This window comes from Pseudophryne corroboree, chromosome 3 (genome assembly GCF_028390025.1).
Source record: "Pseudophryne corroboree isolate aPseCor3 chromosome 3, aPseCor3.hap2, whole genome shotgun sequence".
Classification (NCBI taxonomy): domain Eukaryota; kingdom Metazoa; phylum Chordata; class Amphibia; order Anura; family Myobatrachidae; genus Pseudophryne; species Pseudophryne corroboree.
The window spans coordinates 579,554,768-579,576,059 of NC_086446.1; the positions used below are offsets into that span (position 1 = coordinate 579,554,768).

The window sequence follows — 21,292 nt, forward strand, 5'->3', positions numbered from 1 at the left end:
GGTGATTACATGGTCTCTCTGGACATCAAGGATGCCTACCTGCATGTCCCCATTTACCCTCCTCACCAGGAGTACCTCAGATTTGTGGTACAGGACTGTAACTATCAGTTCCAGACGCTGCCGTTTGGGTTATCCACGGCACCGAGGGTCTTTACCAAGGTAATGGCCGAAATGATGATACTCCTTCGCAAGAAGGGAGTTTTAATTTCTCGGGAAGTGCTACAACAGCACGGCTGGATTCTCAATATTCCAAAGTCACAGCTGGTCCTGACGACACGTCTTCTGTTCCTGGGAATGATTCTGGACACAGACCAGAAAAAAAGTGTTTCCAGTGGAAAAAGCCGAGGAGTTGTCATCTCTAGTCAGAGACCTCCTAAAACCGGGACAGGTGTCGGTACATCAATGCACACGAGTCCTGGGAAAAATGGTAGCTTCGTACGAAGCAATTCCATTCGGAAGGTTCCACGCAAGGACTTTCCATTGGGACCTGTTGGACAAATGGTCCGGGTCCCATCTCCAGATGCAACAGCGGATAACCCTGTCGGCAAGGACCAGGGTGTCGCTGCTGTGGTGGCTGCAGAGGGCTCATCTACTAGAGGGCCGCAGATTCGGAATACAGGACTGGGTCCTGGTGACCACGGATGCCAGCCTTCGGGGCTGGGGTGCAGTCACACAGGGAACGACCTCCACCCGGGAGAATGGGGACTTCATCCAGAAGTCTTCCAAATGCTGGTAAACCGTTGGGAAAGACCACAGGTGGACATGATGGCGTCCCGCCTCAACAAAAAGCTAAAAAGATATTGCGCCAGGTCAAGGGACCCTCAGGCGATCGCTGTGGACGCTCTAGTAACACCGTGGGTGTACCAGTCGGTTTATGTGTTTCCTCCTCTGCCTCTCATTCCCAAGGTACTGAGAATAATACGAAGGCGAGGAGTGAAAACTATACTCGTGGTTCCGGACTGGCCAAGAAGAGCTTGGTACCCGGAATTTCAAGAGATGCTTTCAGAGGACCCTTGGCCTCTGCCGCTCAGACAAAACCTGCTGCAGCAGGGGCCCTGTCTGTTCCAAGACTTACCGCGGCTACGTTTGACGGCATGGCGGTTGAACACCGGATCCTGAAGGAAAAGGGCATTCCGGAGGAAGTCATCCCTACCCTGATCAAAGCCAGGAAGGATGTCACCGCAAAACATTATCACCGCATTTGGCAGAAATATGTTGCTTGGTGTGAGGCCAGGAAGGCCCCAACGGAGGAATTTCAACTGGGTCGATTCCTGCATTTCCTGCAAGCAGGGGTGACGTTGGGCCTCAAATTGGGGTCCATTAAGGTCCAGATTTCGGCCCTGTCGATTTTCTTCCAGAAAGAACTGGCTTCACTGCCTGAAGTTCAGACTTTTGTCAAAGGAGTTCTGCATATTCAGCCTCCTTTTGTGCCCCCAGTGGCACCTTGGGATATCAATGTGGTTTTGGAGTTCCTGAAATCACATTGGTTTGAACCACTTAAGACTGTGGATTTGAAATATCTCACGTGGAAAGTGGTCATGCTGTTGGCCCTGGCTTCGGCCAGGCGTGTGTCAGAATTGGCGGCTTTGTCATATAAAAGCCTTTATCTGATTTTCCATATGGATAGGGCAGAGTTGAGGACTAGTCCTCAGTTTCTCCCGAAGGTGGTATCAGCGTTTCACTTGAACCAGCCTATTGTGGTGCCTGCGGCTACTAGGAACTTGGAGGATTCCAAGTTACTGGACGTAGTCAGGGCCCTGAAAATTTATGTTTCCAGGACGGCTGGAGTCAGGAAAACGGACTCGCTGTTTATCCTGTATGCACCCAACAAACTGGGTACTCCTGCTTCTAAGCAGACTATCGCGCGCTGGATTTGTAGCACTATTCAGCTGGCGCATTCTACGGTGGGACTACCGCAGCCTAAATCTGTAAAAGCCCATTCCACAAGGAAGGTGGGCTCATCTTGGGCGGCTGCCCGAGGGGTCTCGGCTTTACAACTTTGCCGAGCTGCTACTTGGTCAGGGGCAAACACGTTTGCAAAATTCTACAAATTTGATACCCTGGCTGAGGAGGACCTGGAGTTCTCTCATTCGGTGTTGCAGAGTCATCCGCACTCTCCCGCCCGTTTGGGAGCTTTGTTATAATCCCCATGGTCCTTACGGAGTCCCCAGCATCCACTAGGACGTCAGAGAAAATAAGAATTTACTCACCGGTAATTCTATTTCTCGTAGTCCGTAGTGGATGCTGGGCGCCCATCCCAAGTGCGGATTGTCTGCAATACTTGTAAATAGTTATTGTTACACAAATCGGGTTGTTATTGCGAGCCATCTGTTCAGAGGCTCCGTTGTTATCATACTGTTAACCGAGGTTCCTATCACGAGTTATACGGTGTGATTGGTGTGGCTGGTATGAGTCTTACCCGGGATTCAAAATCCTTCCTTATTGTGTCAGCTCTTCCGGGCACAGTTCCTAACTGAGGCTTGGAGGAGGGTCATAGGGGGAGGAGCCAGTGCACACCAGATAGTCCTAAATCTTTCTTTAGATGTGCCCAGTCTCCTGCGGAGCCGTCTATTCCCCATGGTCCTTACGGAGTCCCCAGCATCCACTACGGACTACGAGAAATAGAATTACCGGTGAGTAAATTCTTATTTTGAGTCACAGTGCCCTAGAGTATCAGAAATTTTTTCTCAGCACCACTGGGTCAAGTTTCTTATTGATAAATTCCGGAAAAAAATATGAAATTAAGTAAATTGTGTTTTATAGGTCATCCTTAGGTTCAGTTATGTGGTGAGGATTAGCTTCTGTTTGTCCGCATATTTTATGATTGGAATCCAGAAGCACTGGTTTTGTTTTACACTGACCATAACTAATTTGAATTGGTCCTGGAACCACCAACCCACGGTATCCCTGCAAGTACTCCGAGGCACACAGTTTGAGAACCACTAGAATCTACACAGTCGAGTCACATTATTATGACCGCCTCCTACATTTGAGGTTGCCAGTGCATAGCCCATGAAGTACGTCACGTGTCCGCTGGCTTGGTGGGTATATAAGGTGTGCGATAGGCAGTCTGCATACATATCACTCGTTGCTGTCATGGGTAAAAGGGGCAAATTATCCTAGTTGCAAAAAGGGATGATTACTGGCTTTTGGGTTAAGGGTGGCAGTAATTCTAAAACAGTGTATCGTGACTGGACAAATGATAAGTTGCTAGGAAATAAATTAATAATACAATTTTTAAATGGCATATGCCTATCAGTGGATCCAACTAATATGGCCTTTCAGTCTTTACAATTTGGTAATTCATTGGTCATTGATCCATGTTCTTGCCCTCTACCTCAGATAACATGTACACAGAAACCCTCCTAGGAGTTATTTAGGCAATGATTAAACATAACACAGTTGTAACAGAGTAATGCTGCACATAGATGGTTGATGTAGTCCACTGGAAAGTAGTTACTAAATTAACAATTAAGCAGCAGAGTAAATATAAAAGGTTTGATCTTTAGTTTTCTGTCGTGTGCAGGGTGTTGAGACAGATAAACTAGAACAGAGGTTCCCAAACTCTGTTCTCAAGACATCCTAATGGTCCAGGTTTAAAGTATATCCATGCTTGGCCACAGTACATCAGTCACTTTGATTTAACCATCTGTGCTGAGCCATGGATATACTTAAAACCTGGGCCAATAGGGTGTCTTGAGGACCGCATTTCGGACCCTCTGAACTAGAGAGTTACACCTATTACCACCTTCTTCAATGGAAGCTTTGTCAACATTAAATGAACAAAAAAAGTTAAGCTGTGTGTACTGAATCACTTTATGTGCTCCTTAGTCTACCAAATTAAAGGCTCCAGTTTCTTGTTTATAGAGAAAAAAAATCTGAAGACACTGATGAGGCATTCTTTTGTCTTAATATCTACTAAGATCTTCCATGGGCATTGAAACTATCTTCTCTTTTGAAGACCTGAATCCCAAATGCGTATTAATGGGCGCAATTAATTAATTAATGCACAATGCACACCGGCCCCTGATTCAAGGGATGCCATGCCACACATCCTGCACCCAGAAGAAGGTCCAATTAGGCGGAGGCACCATATTTCTGAAGAAATATGCAGCATGCGCACAAGACCCTTTCCTATCTTCTGTGCTGGCACTGTTTTATAGGTGTAGGGGGCCTATAGAAAAACTTGCACATAAACCCCTTGTTAGTTAATATACCATTGCTGGAGCCACAGGTTTTGTAATGGAATCTTTTTAAAACACTGGATTCAGAGTTGATATATTCCATTAGCCCAGTAAGATCCCAAATTTTTTATGTTCTATTTATATGATATCCCTAGGGAAACACAACAGAATATTTGATTGCCTGGAGTTGTTTTCAGTGCTGTGTGCAAAGTCTGGTAAATGTCAAAACCACTTCTGGATAAATCTGCGCAACATCTCTGTTTATAGTACTGATAGGATAGTTTTGCTGATTCTCCTGTGTGCAGCGGTCATGGCTGACCATGCTGCGTACTGTGAGCTTGGCAGCGTAAGGCACTTTAAGTATCTCCTGTTTTACTTTTTCATCATAAAAAGTTGTTATTCTGCGCCCAGAAGTGCTGAGAGCCAGGTGGTCGGCACAAGGCAAAGACACAACAACACTTACCGTACCAGGCTGTGGTAATCCCCTCTAGCGTTAGTAGCTCGAATCAGAATGGTCTGGAATTTATCAGATAAGCCTAGACTACTTTTACTAAGGAAACAGGAGCATAAACAGACATTTGGGTGTGTTCAGGCTTCTGGTATTTCTTATAAGAAATGTTTCAGTTTCATAAACACTTGTTCTCCTGTGTTCATACCACACACACATTAGGTTAACTGATTTTCTGTAACGACACTACTAGACCCAATTAAATTGGACATATGCTCAGTGGTTACGTTGACTAGATCTTAAGGCCCGTACACACCAGTCGATAAAGTAAACAACGTTGCTCATTTTGACCCTTCCTGAGCGACGTTGTTTACTATATCGACCAGTGTGTATGCTGTAAACGACTAGCAATGCGCTGCCCCGCAGGTCGTTAATGACCCTCGGTCTTGGACATGCATGCAGCTCAATTTGGAATCATCGTCCAAAGCTGCATGATCCGGACGGCCGCGGCATGACGTCACTGTGCGATATAGCTAGGGGGGGACACACTAGGCGATGTCGCTCACCGAGCACACCGTCTAGTGTGTACCCACCTTTAGTCGTCCTGTTAGGCTTCTGTTTCTGGAGGGTTTTTTTGTTTGGGAGTTTTACTGGTTTTTGTAGCCGTGTGGTCCGATCGTTCCTTCTCACTGATATTAACTCACCTGCTGAGCTCATGACTAATTTCCCTGCATCTGGAACGAGTGATGGTGTGACGCAATGTAGCGATACATCACACCGCTGTACACACTGCACGGTCTGCAATGTATTGTTACATGCTGCATGTAACAACACTGTGTTGGATGTAGTATCGTCCCATTGGACAGTGGGACACTATACGATTGTTGCAGATCACAGCATTGACAGATGTATATTGTATAGCGTGTACCCAGCTTTAGGTTAGCTGTTCTCAACTCTAGGCTGCAGTTTTGGTAATCCAGTATAATTAGAGTATAATGGTTAAAAATAAGTTTTTGGGATAATGTTTACTTCATCCGTAATAAGTGTTCAAGATAAATGACTTTACTTTTAGGATACTGTTTTCTATATGTAGCTGTTAGTGTTAAGCTATTGAGATGGATGGGGCAACACACACACACACACACACACACACACACACACACACACACACACACACACACGTCCTCGTTAAAGGAAGTATCTGTGTCTTCTAGGTTGTAAATAAACCTTTTGGAAGCTGCTCTCATTCTATGCACTGTCAGTGCAGCAGTCCTGCTTTACAAGTCCTAGTGATAGTAGTTTGCAATCGCTTCATCCAACAGATTTTTATTTTTATTTTATTTATTTTATTTTTAATTTGTATTTTTTTTTTGGGGGGGTGGGGGGTGAATTGTAGTGAAGTTGTTCATGGCTATTTACTTTTAAATGTCCCCAAGACATTTAAAAGTAAATAGCCATGAACTACTAAACTGCAATTTATTTAATTAGAAAATATATATAATTTAGATTACATTCTGTATTGCTCTGACAGATGGGTTTACGTTGCGTTTAGATGAGAACATGCAGAGTAACCTTAGGGCAATTACTGTAGCTTTTTATGTATCCTGTGCAAGTTGGAGCATGAAAACGCTGTTATGTGTCTGGTCGCCATGGATTAGCACAAATTGTGCACAGAAATGCAGTATTATTATTATTATTATTATATAATAAGTGAGCCTTTACTGTTAACGTGAATAACAAAGAAGAGTTCTCTTTGAACTAGGAATATTTGCCAAATATGACAGTACTGGAAACTATGTGAATAACATTATTTTCTTTTCCATATTGTTTTAACATGAGTTTATGTACTTTGGCTTGAGTGTGAAGGTATAACGGATAGAAATCATGTTATTTTCCAATAATAAGTCAGTGAATGTTGTTGGGTTAGTAACACTGTAGCTAAAAGTGAATGCCAAGTTTGATACTTTTTTAAATGTCACGCTTTGAAAGCGAATACCAAAATATATAAATACGGCCTGTAATGATATCCAGTAGTGTCACTGGTTGTTTACCACCACTATATTAGGCTAGCATTAGTGTGTGTGTGTGTGTGTGTGTGTGTGTGTGTGTGTGTGTGTGTGTGTGTGTGTGTGTGTGTGTGTTTCAATACCTTTTACAGAATTGTCCTCCAACCCAAATGCTTCTTTTTATGTAATTCTACTTTATTTATTCATTTATTCATTCATTTATTCATTCATTCATTCAAATCCTTAACTAGTTTATAGTTGTCATAGTTTGTGGTCCCTTGTTGATTCTCTTTACTCCCACATTAATTGAAAATGGTTTATCCGTCAAATTATAGTTGATATTACCCACAAATGCTAATATATTGTAAGTGATTGGCTCAGTATAACTGTATCTTTTAGGAATAGAATATTTTTTTTATTTTTATTTTTAGAACATTGGTAAATGTTGCTGCAACAACTACATAGGAAATGGAAGCCGGATATTTACTGATAGTAAAATAATCACCTGTTTCAGGATTTCCTCTTGTTCGGTTGGGCCTATGGTCAGGAGACTCGGCTATTAATCTGAGTGGGTATCTTCCAACCACAATACCAGGCCGGCTGCTTGTCATATGTGGCCAGACTGAGGAGTGATGCTGTTTCGCTTTCAGAATGAATAACAGGATCCTGACATGAATCTAGCTTAAATAAAACAAGGAAACAATCAAATCTGTACATTTGGTCTGGAGGCATCTTGTAATTTTTTCCTCTTGTATGATCCACTTCTTTCCAGTGATGCAGAAACATTTCTAACTTATTAAGGAGAAACTTGTTCCACGTCTTTCATTCAGCCTCATCGCGTTCCTGATCACTAAATGCTGACAGTCTGCCCAGCACCTCAGTGTCAGTGACGTGCGGTGAGGTAAATGCCTGGGGTGGCACTGGCTAAACTGAGCAGCAGCACATGTATATACACAGAGATGGGGAAGTTATTTCCCGCATCAGCCTGAGGTGACATATATCCGAGTAGCTATGACAGGAGGTGTTGTACTAGGGGCCTTATTCAGCATCAGTTGCAGTTTTGCTAAAATAGCAAAACTGCAACTGCTATCACTCGCATGCTGGGGGCCACCCAGCACGCTAATGGAGGTCAGCGATGCGATCGCAATTCAATTGTGAATGCAGCTCTGAATAAGTGAAGTCCCATCACAATGTATGGGGACACTGAATTAGTGCCTTTCAGAGCTTGTCTGCGTAGGGTAACGCCAGTCCAGTCTGAGAAGGAAATTGAGATCCCTCCCTGGTGAGCTCTAGCACCAGCCGGAGAAGAGGGAAGGGGATTTCGATCCCTCCCAATCTGCACATGCACTGTCGGGTCCAAACTTGGAAGTAAAGTGATCGCAGAGATTGTGTCCCCTTCTGAATGGCTTTAAAAAAAAAAAATGTCAGGTAAATTATCACAGTCACTGAGGGGACACCAGGGAGCTGATCTCCATGGCTGAAAGAAAGCTTATCGTATTATCGTAAGCATATAGTATTCCCACAGGCACCATAAGACAATTCCCGCATGGGTCTAGAGATTTGGCCTGCAATGACAGATCATTTCTGCAAAGTTATTGCATTTTTACACAAGACTTTAAGGTGCATTGTCATATGTACATCTAAGTCAGAGAGAACCGCATTTCTAAATTTCTGCTTCTGCAAAACTAATGTACAAGTATAGCTCATAAACTTCCTGTCTTCAGCAGGCCAGTGCAGGTTTGAGAGTTCTCCTTCTGAAAGCTGCTACCAGCACAAGACTTTTAGCAGACTGTGCCCAGTCGCACTATAAGAGGGAAACTTCCAAAGTGCAGAGGGAGGTAGATGAGAGAACGTAGTATGCCCAAGGGAAGATACATGTTTGTGATTGACCCTCCATACTTCTCACGTTGGTGGAGTTTGTTACTGCTCAGCAGGTGTGTGTTATGGGTGGCAGGACAATTCTAAAACTGATGCAGGGCATGTTGGGATGTGTAGGTCAACAACAGCTGGAGTGTCAAGGTTTGCCATCACTGGATTAGGACATACCTGGCTATTCTCCAGGATTCCTGTCAATTTCCCCAGGGAAATAGGCGATCTGGGGGCTTAATTACACTATATAACCCCTTCAGTGCAGCACCCAGTGCACCATCTGTCACCCTTCCCAATCCTGCAGACAGTGGTCAGTCTGTGGGCATTCAATTTGTGGTAATGAAGACCAGCAGTGGCTTCTACTTATTTTTAGTAGGGAGACTGCTGCTACCTCCGTGCCCGGAGAGGTGAGGAGATAGCCAACCCCCGGATTGACCCTCTGACCCCGTGGTGCAATTGCGCATGCGCAAACCTCCAGCTTCTATGAACTGCATTGGCTTCAGCCCATAGAAGTCAACTAGGGCTGCGCTAAAGGCAGGCAGTGGCTTCCTACAGGAAGCCAGCTTTCTGCTTATTGCAGCCAGGTCACCTCCTAATGGAACTGCCTGTAGTATCTGTGACTGACATGTAGGACTTCCAATAGAAAGTCACTGCCAGTCACAGTTAAGCCAGTGCAGTCACAGACTGCATCTGGTTCACGGACACTGAGCGACAGGGCCAGATTAAGGCTAGTGGGAGCCCAGGGCAATGAATGTGTGGGAGTCCCCACTACTAAAATTGCTGCCAATCAATTGTTAGCAGATGGGCAAAACCATGTGCACTGCAGGGGGGGCAGATATAACATGTGCAGAGAGAGTTAGATTTGGGTGGGGTGTGTTCAAACTGAAATCTAAATTGCAGTGTAAAAATAAAGCAGCCAGCATTTACCCTGCACAGAAACAATATAACCCACCCAAATCTAACTCTCTCTGCACATGTTATATCTGCCCTCCCCCACTGCAGTGCACATGGTTCTACCCATCCGCTAACAAATTTGCTGCTACGATCAGGTCTGAATTAGGCCCATTAACCTCTGCCCCTGTCAGATCCGACTTGCACATGCACAGTCCAGATCTCAGACGGGGCTGGGTGATTCCAGGGAAATGAATAACATTTGCAGAGCAGCAGGAGAAAAGTCAATAAAACAGAGGGTTGGCAAGTATGTTTCTGCTGCGGGGTACACTGGCCTCCACAAGTCTGGACAATGGGCGTAGAGTAGGATCTTGATCCGAGGCACCAACCGGCTCAAAGCTTTGACTGTTCCCAGAATGCACAGCGCCGCCTCCTATATCACCCCGCCTCCCAGCACAGGAGCTCAGTTGTGTGAAATAAAGTTTTACTCTCACGGTGTGCGTGTCCTGTTTTTATTTGGGTATTTTTTTTTCAGTAGAACTACAGGTACCAGCGGCCCGTTTTTCTCCCGCATGCTGGTACTTGTGGTTCTCCAAGTACCAGCTTGCGGGGGAGGCTTGCTGGGACTTGTAGTACTACTGGAAAAAAAACAATATTCTTTCAATTTTCTCAAGGCTATCAGCCCCCCATCCGCAGCCCTTGGATGGGGGGGACAGCCTTGGGCTTCACCCCTGGCCCTTGGGTGGCTGGGGGGGGACCCCTTGATTGAAGGGGTTCCCACTCCCCCAGGGTACCCCGGCCAGGGGTGACTAGTTGGGTATTTAATGCCACGGCCGCAGGGCGCTGTATAAAAGTGACCCCCGGCTGTGGCATTATCTGTCCAGCTAGTGTAGCCCGATGCTGGTGTAAAAAATACGGGGGACCCCTACACTTTTTGTCCCCCGTATTTTTTGCACCAGCACCAGGCGCAGAGCCCGGTGCTGGTTTTAAAAATACGGGGGATCCCCTGTCAGTTTTTCCCCCGGATTTTTAGAACCAGGACCGGCTCGAAGAGCCCGAGGCTGTTTATGCTTAGGAGGGGGGACCCCACGCAATTTTTTTTCTGATTTTTACCATTCCATTTAAAAAAAGAAAAAAATATTTTTAAAAAATATATAAATAATACTTGTGCCTCCAAAATAGACAAACCAAGTACCTAATCCCTTCTAATATAAATAGATATGCTATTACCAATAAAAAAAACACAAAAAAAAACATGTTTTTATTTTATTTTATTAGATTCCGCCAGCAAAGTGGCGGATTGAAAATGACGAATTTACTGTCTAAAAGCACTGTTGTCGAATTTACAAACTTCAATTGAATATACTTTTGTCGAATTGCCGCATTTGTACCATTGCAGAAATGTCGAATTTGACAAATGTCGAATTTCAAAAAGTCGAATTTGGAAAGTCCGTTTTTTTGACGGAAAGTACTGAATTGCATTGTCGATGTTTTTTTATTTTTATTTTTTGGCGAAAATGTCCCGTTTTTCGACATTTTCGGGAATTCGACCGCAATTGCATATACCCCCATATCTCTTTTATCTCTGCTGGTGCTGACTACACTGCGCAGGGGTTTAGGTTTAGGGATATAGTGCTGCTAATAATTGTACTGTTACCTCATACTGCAAGTTATATCATGTCTGCTTCTTAGGGTAACGGTTCTGGGGCGGAACACACTGCTGGTGTTGCTGAAGCCACAGGCACATATGGGGAGAATATAGCAGCTGTGGGCTCTGGTTCTGGGGGCTCCTTGCCCCCCAGTGGGACTGTGGCAACGGAGGCACATACTGACCCTCCGTGGGCTGCTATTTCCACGCTAATGCATACGCTAGTTAATAAACTAACACCCCCTATGGGACCCCCAATGCCGGTACAACTGTATGTGGTCCATGCAGCTAACCCGCCGTGGGCGGACGATTTATCTGCTCAATTAAAGAAGTTGAACCAGTCCCTGACTACTAAAAGTCTGACCATCGCTCGCCTAAGTCCAAGAGGTACTCTAAGCGAGCGCTCATCTCCTCACAATCCACTGCTGTCACTGACACCTCGTCTGATGAAGACAGGACATACACTGACCCTACAGGTTCTGACTCAGATACGGCTGATGGGGAGGGTAGTTCACATGTGGATGTTCCTGATCTTTTGGAGGCTATTAAGTTAATTCTGCAGATTACGGATGATCCCGAGCCATCCGTTCCTCCTAAGAAACCAGATAGGTTCAAGCGTCAGAAGGTGATTAAACAAGTTTTACCTCACTCTGACCACCTAGTGTATATACGTCAGGAACCCTGGCAAAGCCCGGGTACGAAGTTTGTGCCTCAAAAGAAGATGCTGGCTCGCTATCCCCTCGCGCCAGAGCTGTCTAAGAATTGGGAAACGCCTCCTCCAGTAGACTTACATGTGGCTAGGATGGTGGTTTCCTCAGCTCTACCTGTCACTACCGTCACGTTTCTAAAAGAGCCTACGGATAAACGTGTGTCGAGGGTTGTCTAAAAGCGATCTACACCCTCACGGGTGCTGCACAAAGGCCCACTATTGCAGCTACGTGGGCGGCAGAGGCTATTGAAGCATGGGCCTTGGAGTTAGAAGCTGAAATCTCTTCTGACCATGCTAGACAATGCTTGTCATATATTGTCACAGCTTCTCGCTATATTAAAGAGGCGGCTTCTGATGCCGGTATCCTAGCAGCCAAGGCCTCTACTATGTCAGTCCTTGCTCGCAGGATATTGTGGCTGAGATCCTGGTCTGTGGATATGGGGGTAATTCCAAGTTGATCGCAGCAGGAATTTTTTTAGCAGTTGGGCAAAACCATGTGCACTGCAGGGGAGGCAGATATAACGTGCAGAAAGAGTAGGATTTGGGTGGGTTATTTTATTTCTGTGCAGGTTAAATACTGGCTGCTTTATTTTTACACTGCAAATTAGATTGCAGATTGAACACACCACACCCAAATCTAACTCTCTCTGCACATGTTAAATCTGCCTCCCCTGCAGTGCACATGGTTTTGCCCAACTGCTAAAAAAAAATCCTGCTGTGACCAATTTGGAATTACCCCCCCTGGACTCTAGAAAAACCCTGGAGGCACTCCCTTTCAAGGGGGATATTCTGTTTGGGGAGGACTTAAATAAGATAGTGGCTGACTTGGCTACTGCCAAAACTGCCTGTCTGCCTAATACAGCTCCTTCTGTGTCGAAGGCCAAAGGCACTTCCTTTCGCCCCTTTCGTCCTTCAGGTAAAGCAAAAGGTCAGGCGTACCATAAGCAGGCCCGCACTTCCAAACCTGGTAAGCCGAAGACCAAAAGAGCCTGGGCTGCCCGTCAACCAGCAGCCAAGACCGATAAGCCTGCCGCATGACGGGGCGGGCCTCCCCCTGGGGGATCCCAGGGTGGGGGGCCGGCTTCTAGGGTATACCCAGGAATGGTTGAAGACCACTTCAGATGCCTGGGTACGGGAAGTCGTCATTCGAGGTTACACCATAGCCTTCAAAAACCGACCCCCTCATCGATTTTGCCAGACAGACGTCCCGTCGGACCAGACAAAGGCAAACACTCTGCATTCGGTGGTACAGACCCTCCTGGATACAGGAGTCGTAGTACAGGTGTCTCTTGCTCAGAGGGGCCGGGGGTACTATTCTCCGCTGTTTCTAGTCCCGAAACCGAATGGGTCCTCCCGGCCCATTCTCAACCTCAAGGCATTGAACAGGTTTGTGAAGGTTTCCAAGTTCCGTATGGAACCCTTCGCTCTATAGTTCTGGCCTTGGAACCTGGGGACTACATGGTCTCCCTGGACATACAGGATGCTTACCTGCATATTTCTATAGCAGTGTCACATCAACAATACCTGAGGTTTGCTATTGGCAACCTCCATTACCAGTTTCGGGCGTTACCTTATGGTTTAACAACGGCTCCGCGAGTCTTCACCAAAGTTATGGCGATGATGACGGTGGTACTCCGCCGTCAAGGGGTCAGGATACTGCCGTATCTTGACGACTTGTTAATCCTGGCAAATTCCCCAGATCTTCTCCTGCGTCATTTGGATATGACGGTCCGGTTTCTACAAGCCCACGGGTGGCTCATCAACTGGAAGAAATCCTCCCTGGTCCCTGCTCAGAGCATGGTGCATCTGGGAGCGCGCTGTTGGACACTCACAACCAGAGGTTGTTCTTGTCTCAGGAGAAAGTCCTGAAACTTCAGGACAGGATTCGTTACTTCCTTTCTCGTCCGCAAGTGTCGATACATTCGGCAATGCAGGTGCTGGGCCTCATGGTATCAGCATTCGACATGGTGGAGTATGCTCAATTCCATTCTCGCCCCCTCCAGAAGCTGATTCTAGCCAAGTGGGACGGCCTGCCTCACCGGATCAGGTCTCGAATGATCTATTCGACTCCGGAGGTCCGTCTGTCACTGCTCTGGTGGCTCCAGGACCGACAATTGTGCAGAGGCCATTCCTTCTGGATATCCAACTGGGTCCTGTTGACGACAGATGCCAGTCTAAGAGGTTAGGGCGCGGTGCTGGAGCAGCACTCCTTGCAGGGTCGGTGGACCAAGGAGGAATCTCTCCTCTCGATCAACATTCTGGAATTGCGGGCTGTCTTCAATGCGTTGAACCTAGCCCGGCATTTGATTCAGAACCGTCCTGTTCAAGTACAGTCGGACAACACCACCACAGTGGCTTACATAAATCAAGGCGGCACTCAAAGCCGTTTGGCAATGAAGGAAGCCTTACGGATTCTACGTTGGACAGAACGCCATCTACCGGCAATATCGGCAATATTCATACCGGGAGTCCTGAATTGGGAAGCTGACTTTCTCAGTCGTCAGGACGTGCATGCCGGCGAGTGGGGCCTCCATCCAGAAGTGTTTCAACTCCTCGTGGAAAGGTGGGGTCTTCCAGATGTGGATCTGATGGCATCTCGACACAATCACAAGGTTCCGGTCTTCAGAGCAAGGACAATGGATCCTCAAGCAGCATTCGTGGATGCGCTGGCAGTGCCGTGGAGGTTTCGGCTGCCGTACGTGTTCCCTCCGGTGTCACTCCTGCCCAGGGTAATTCGGAAGTTCAAGCAAGAAAAAGGAAATCTGCTTCTCATAGCTCCGGCGTGGCCCAGACGGCACTGGTTCTCAGACCTGCAAGGCCTATCGTCAGAGCGTCCACTTCTACTTCCACAACGCCCAGACCTCCTCGTTCAGAGCCCCTGTGTCTACCAGGTCCTGGCCCAGCTGTCTTTGACGGCGTGGCTCTTGAAGCTTCCGTCTTAAGAGCTAAGGGTTTTTCTGAAGAGGTCATTAAAACTATGTTGCGGGGCCGGGAACCGGCCTCTGCTCGGATTTACCATCGGGTCTGGCATTCCTACTTTGTTTGGTGCGCATCTAACCATTATGACGCTTCCAAGTTTAGTACAGCCAAACTTTTGGCTTTTCTACAACAGGGCCTAGATTTAGGCCTGCGTCTGGCCTCCCTCAAGGTTCATATTTCTGCCTTGTCGGTGTGGTTTCAGAGAAAAATTGCGACTTTACCTGATGTTCATACTTTCACTCAGGGTGTTTTGCGTATCCAACCTCCCTATGTCCCGCCTGTGGCTCCTTGGGACTTGTCGGTGGTTTTGGAGGCGTTGCAGGAGCCTCCATTTGAACCTCTTGGTTCAGCTGACCTTAAGTGGCTTTCCCTTAAGGTGTTGTTCTTGCTGGCTATTGCCTCTGCTAGAAGAGTGTCTGATTTGGGTGCCTTGTCTTGTAGTTCCCCTTATCTGATTTTTCACCGTGACCGGGGCGGTTCTTAAGACTCGTCCCGGATATTTACCTAAGGTGGTTTCTTCGTTCCACCTTAATCAGGAGATTATGGTTCCAGCTTTTGTATCTCCTGATCTGTCTCCCAAAGAGCGGTCTTTGGATGTGGTACGGGCTCTCCGTATCTATGTGAAGAGAACTTCTATTCGAAAGTCTGATTCTCTATTTGTTTTGTTTGGATTTCACAAACGTGGCTGGCCTGCTCACAAGCAGACCCTGGCCAGGTGGATTAGAATGGTGATTGCGCATGCTTATGTGAAGGCTGGTCTGTCAGCTCCTGTTCACATTACGGCCCATTCTACTCGGTCTGTTGGACCTTCTTGGGCGGCCCAACGTGGTGCGACCCTTGATCAATTGTGCAAGGCGGCTACGTGGTCCTCCGGGAACACGTTCATAAGGTTCTATGCCTTCGATATTGCCGCTTCTCAGGATGCTTCCTTTGGACGCCAGGTTCTTGTGTCCGCTACAGTGCGTCCCCTCCCATAAGGAACTGCTTTAGGACATCCCCATTGTCCAGATTTGTGGAGCCCAGTGTACCCCGCAGCAGAAAATGAGTTTTATGGTAAGGACTTACCCTTGTTAAGATCCTACTCTACACCCATTGTCCAGACTTGTGGAGCCCAGTGTACCTCGCAGAAAGAGTTTTAACAAGGGTAAGTTCTTACCATAAAACTCGTTCTTTCTGTGCAGGGTAAATGCTGGTTGTTTCTGCATGTAGCCAACAAATGTTAGACCGCTTTATATTTACACTGCAATTTAGATATAAGTTTGAACACACCTTACCCAAATATTACTCTCTCTGCACATGTTACATCTGCCCCACCTGCTGTGGAACATGGTTTTGCCCAGTTGCTTGCTTTTTTTGCTTTACTTACAAACATGATTCAGGCCCCGTGTTTCTTGATCATGGGTTTCAGGTGGCAGTGTTTGGTGGAAGAATGAGTTGCAAGACCAGCATATAGGAGGCATTGAGCAGAACTAGGGCTTATCAATATTCTTTCTTTGGTTTGGAGATTTTGCACTATGCATGATGTAAGTAATCTGAACTAGTCCCCTATATTAAAATATAATATAGAATTTATGGCCCCAAGCATTCAAATGTTGGCATAGTTGTGAACATTGTTGTTCAGAGTCAAGAGGTACATAATTGTGCATAGGATTTTTTGTCCACAATACTTTCATTTATTTCTATAAACTTATTAAATTACAGTAACATTTTTAATTTATTCTTTTATTTTATCCTTGCTTTTGGCATTCTATTAGTATGTACAGTGGTCAAAAGCGAGTTTGCATCTAGTCCATTTTTTTTGCACTTTTCACATATTATCATTATTTATTAAGTATTGGCTTCAAATGGCCTGTAGCACAGAAAATAAATAAATAATAGGTATTGAACAAAATTGTTACTGAGGTGACAAATGCTTGTGAAAGCGGTTTTAAAACATGAATATAAATGATACAACGTAGTCCTATAATGCGAAGACATGCAATCGAGTGTGTTCATGTTTCGGTCGGCGGCGTGTTGTCCGTCATCGGCTTACATTGCAATTATAGTACATAAAACGTCATTCTGCTCAGTAGATGAGGAATATACAATGCACATGAAAAGCTTGTGGTACAAAGGGAATGGATGTGGATTTATTTTTTTTTTTTAATTAATCCACTAAAAGAATGTACAAGTAAACTAGCCAATTGCTTCTAATCTGCCTGCAATTTGTGGCTGTAATCCTTGTTTGCCTCCATTTTTTAATGAAAATAAGATAAACCGTGTATTGTGCTCATTGGATTTACTCGATATTATACAATGTAATTGCAATGTTTCCTTTCTCCGCAGCGGAAACCTTTATAATAACAAAAAGATTATTGCACTTGGAACAAGCTAATCAGATTTGCAAATACAATGATTTCTCTGGTATTTTTTTTTTTTACAATGACCAGAGAAATATTAAATTCAGTTTTTATTCTGGGGGATTCGGCACAGATGACCTGATTCAGAGATGCACATTATTCTCAGTGGTGCTGCATCTCCTGCAGAGATCTGTCCGATTTGGAAGCTATCGCAGGTGCACAAGACTGAGTAAATTTGCTTCTGCGCATGCACTGTATGGCCATGAGGTGAGAACAATCTGACTCAGGGCCAGCATGTACATGTGTTTATATATATATATATATATATATATAATGTATATATGTATATTTTATTTCCAGTAATTTAACATTTATTTATTTTTTAACTTATTTTAAATTCTAGATCTTGGCGCTGTGTCCAATTATTGTTACTGTGTTTAGTTAGTGATTGGTGGGCAACCACAGTCTGGTGCCACCTGACAGCTCTGAGTATATAAGGAGATGAGTTGTATACATTATACAGCGTGTTATTCAGTGCCCTATATATTAGATACGTTTATAATGGGCGATTCCCCGTGATGCACGGGACAGCTACTCAAAATCAAACAACATACTTATCCAAAATACCAAGATTTTAGTGGGTCTAAACTTATAGGGTAAGGCAGCGATTTTCAACTACTGTGCCGCGGCACACTAGTGTGCCGTGAGCGGTCTCTAGGTGTGCCGCCGGCAGTCAGAGATGCCGCTGCCCGCCAAACAGATCCGTTGCCGCTTGCCAGCCAGAGACCCGCTGCAATCAATAGCCGGCTCGGGCAGCGCTGTGCAGTGTGCACTTCCGCGTGCGTGACCTATGAGTTGTCCACGTCTCATTCCTGCCTGCAGTGCCTGCTCGCCCGCCCACTGGCCACTCCATGACGCATTCCTGCCTGGAGCGCCCGTCCGTCCACTGGCCACTGCAGCTCCTCCATCCATGCTGCCATCACAGCATTACAGCTGCAGGTTTTACATTTAAAATAAAAAATTTATTTATTTATGTAGGGAATGTTTGGAATCACTGGAGGAGGGAGGGAGGAGGTGAACAGCAGCAATTATTATTGGGGGCAGTGAGTGGAATTACCTTGGGGGGGGGGGGGGGGAGACAGTGTGTAGTAGAATTACTGGGGGAACAGTGTGTGGCATTATTAAGAAATAGATATGTTTTACTGACAAACGGGATGTTGGCTGTCAGTATACCGATAGCGGCATCCCGTCTGTTTAATTACTGTGGGGGCCAATGTGTTTTTTTTTTTTCCGTGGCGCACTAATGGTGTGCCTTGGCAATTTACAAATCTTATGAGTGTGCCGCGAGTTGAAAAAGGTTGAAAATCACTGGGGTAAGGCATATCTACTAAGCAATTATGTTTTCATATAGCGGCAATTTCTTAACAGACCAGTTTAAAAGAAAAAAAATTAAATGCATGTGATGCACGGAACTTTATGTTCACTTTCTGGAGAATCACCCTAATACAGATCCTACGACTGCGGTGCCCACAATCCATGCAAATTCGCACACATAGAGGGGCTGTTAATCATGTTTTCTCATGGTGCAGCCTGTGTGGTATGTCTCTGCCAGCCTATATTATTCACATTTTAGTAAACCATGCAACAGTCCTGTTAATATGTTTTTCTTAAGACCCAACCATCTTGTGTACATTTCCTTAACTCTTACTTTTTAGGTGGTGTCTTATTCATACAGGAAGGTTTTGTGCTGCAGCATATGGCTGCTCTATGCGAGTGGACCTTTATAATAAACATTCTCATATACTATGGAACGTTTGCCTTTGAATTTGGGGCAATCTCCACAGATACGTTCCTGGTGCTCCTCAAAGCGAGCAGGGCTCCAAAGAGCTACAAAGCAGGAACCAGCACTCCGGCCACACCGAATGCTCACAGCACTTCTGAGAATATGGCTATGATATGACCACACTGGATTGCTTATACGGACGTCATATGAATCCCTTGAGCCTTTTCAGGATCCTAGACAATGTGAGAGCATTTCCCTGTGCACTGCGGATTTGTCATTTCAGAGGGCTCGTCACATGACCAAAAGCAAATTAACGTGATTACCTAACAAACATCTTGTTTCTGAAGTGGATGGGGTAGTAGATGAAGATGACCTATGTACAGGGCATTAACTCATCAGCCATACAAAAAAAAATGTATATTTTTTATATAGTGTATTTCTATAATCAATGGATTTCACAAAAATTGACCAGGATGCCAAAGTTATTTTGTGTCAGGTATAGAGAATACTTCCTACAGTATATGAAGAGTGGTGGCGCTGTAAAAAGAAGGTACACATTAGAATACTAGCAGTTGTAATGTAGCTTTCCAGGAATTTTATTACCTAGGGGGCCTTATATATTTTATCAAGGAATGTGGGAGAATCAGAGCTATATATTACCTATTTGCCTTAATTACGTCCTAGTTGGTAGATTGTTAACATTTGGTAAAATACGTCTGGATTTCTCAGCTGCCTTTGTATCCACAATATTTCTATAGACAGAAAATGGCAATTGCAACAAGCAAGAGTATTACTGAGGTGCAAACATGCAAAACATTAATGAGAAATATGAAATTGTGGCTTCATTTCTTGTAGCAAAACAAGCTTGCTCCCATTATAGGGAGGTGTTATATTACAATGTATTACTATGCAAAACTGCAGTTTTTTTAATAAGGTGCAAACAGGAGATAGAGGTTGTTTTTTGTATTTTGGATGCATTGTTCCTGTAATTGTGCATTCACATAGGTATTTACACTGGTGTCCACACTGCGTTGCTTTCAGCTGCATACACTGCAATGTAAATGCAGTGTGGACACCTTAAAGAAATAAAAATAAATATATACTGGTACTTTGCCTAGAAGTTAGAACTGCAATGCTATCTGCTTGGTGAATTTTACTAACATCTCCGAATACTTACTGTGGCCCTGCTCCATGCAACTGTGTAGCTCCAGGGCTCCTCTGATTCCCCTCTGGGCAAAAACTAGGGCAATATGATTCTATGGGAGAGGGGTGTGTGTGTGGTAGGGCCAATAATTTCTCTGTCATGAATTTGCAGCTTGTGATTGGTCCAGATGCTCACACTGCCCTTTGCTGCCATTTTAGAATGGCGAATGAAAATTATTTGCTACTTCTGTATTACAAAGCTGGTATAGCCGTGTTGCATGGAGTAGTCCCTCTGGGCACTGACTAAGAGAAGCTAGTAATTAAAATGACGCTGCTTTAAACCTCTTTGGGGTACTGTTTATGTTAGTAAAGCCTTCCTTAGATGTTATTTACAACTTTTTGTAATTTTTGTCCATTTCTTTAAACAATGTGGCCTGTACATGGATCTACAGATAAACGTAACAAATTTGTTGTAATGTTCATCACAACTGCTAATAATCTCATAGGACCAATTAGGCTTTGTATGTTCAGAACTGGTTAAGCTTGAAAAGTCATATTTTCTCTTTGTGAATCAACCAAATGTATCTTCTTTTTAGAATGACCAAAGAAATATTTGTATCCAACTTCTGATTGTGGAGTTTTTTTTTGTGATGTTGATTTAATATTGAGTTAGCTTTGCAGAGTAAGTGGCTGATTATGAGTCACACACAAAGCGGCTGTGGCAGTGGCGGAACTACCGCCAGTGCAAGCTGTGCCTAACACTGGGGCCCGCCACTGTCAAGGGGCCCAAAGCCAGAGGCATGTAAGGAGTCAAACTGACTCATTGCATGCCGCTTGCGGCCACCGCCGCCCGCCGAGGAGAGGAGCGCAGCGGGCACGGGGGGAAGGAGGAGGAGCGAGGTGGAGGAGGGAGCCGCAGCAGCGCTGTGTAATTGGTGGAGGCGCTGCTGCAGCTGTCCCTCTCCTTCACCATAGGCTGTCCGCCGCTGTGAATGCTGGGAAGCGCATCCAGCAATCACAGCGGCGGAGGACAGCCTATGGTGAAGGAGAGGGACAGCTGCAGCAGCGCCTCCACCAGTTACACAGCGCTGCTGCGGCTCCCTCCTCCCCCTCCTCCTCCTCCTTTACCCCTGCCCGGGATCTGCCAGAAGCTGCTGCACCGAGGAGCCTGACTTCCAGCGGAGACAGTAATTATAATCTATTCTTTCTTTCTTTCTTTTCTGTCTGCCGTAATGTGTAAAAAGGTGTCAAAGTCAAAAATATTACATACACACCACATACAAGCTACAAACA

The 21,292-nt window shown here is 45.2% G+C and overlaps 1 protein-coding gene across 2 annotated transcripts in view; it reads left to right on the plus strand.

The window, feature by feature from the left end:
• LOC135056348 (transmembrane protein 150A-like) overlaps nucleotides 1-20,622 on the plus strand; it is a 333,474-nt gene extending 312,852 nt beyond the window's left edge. For both annotated transcript variants that reach the window (XM_063961396.1, XM_063961395.1), the window contains exon 7: nucleotides 18,789-20,622. In XM_063961396.1, the coding sequence (XP_063817466.1) occupies nucleotides 18,789-19,033 (245 nt within the window). In that variant the 3' untranslated portion in view covers nucleotides 19,034-20,622. The remainder of the gene's footprint in view (nucleotides 1-18,788) is intronic.
• The last annotated feature ends 670 nt before the right edge of the window (nucleotides 20,623-21,292 follow it).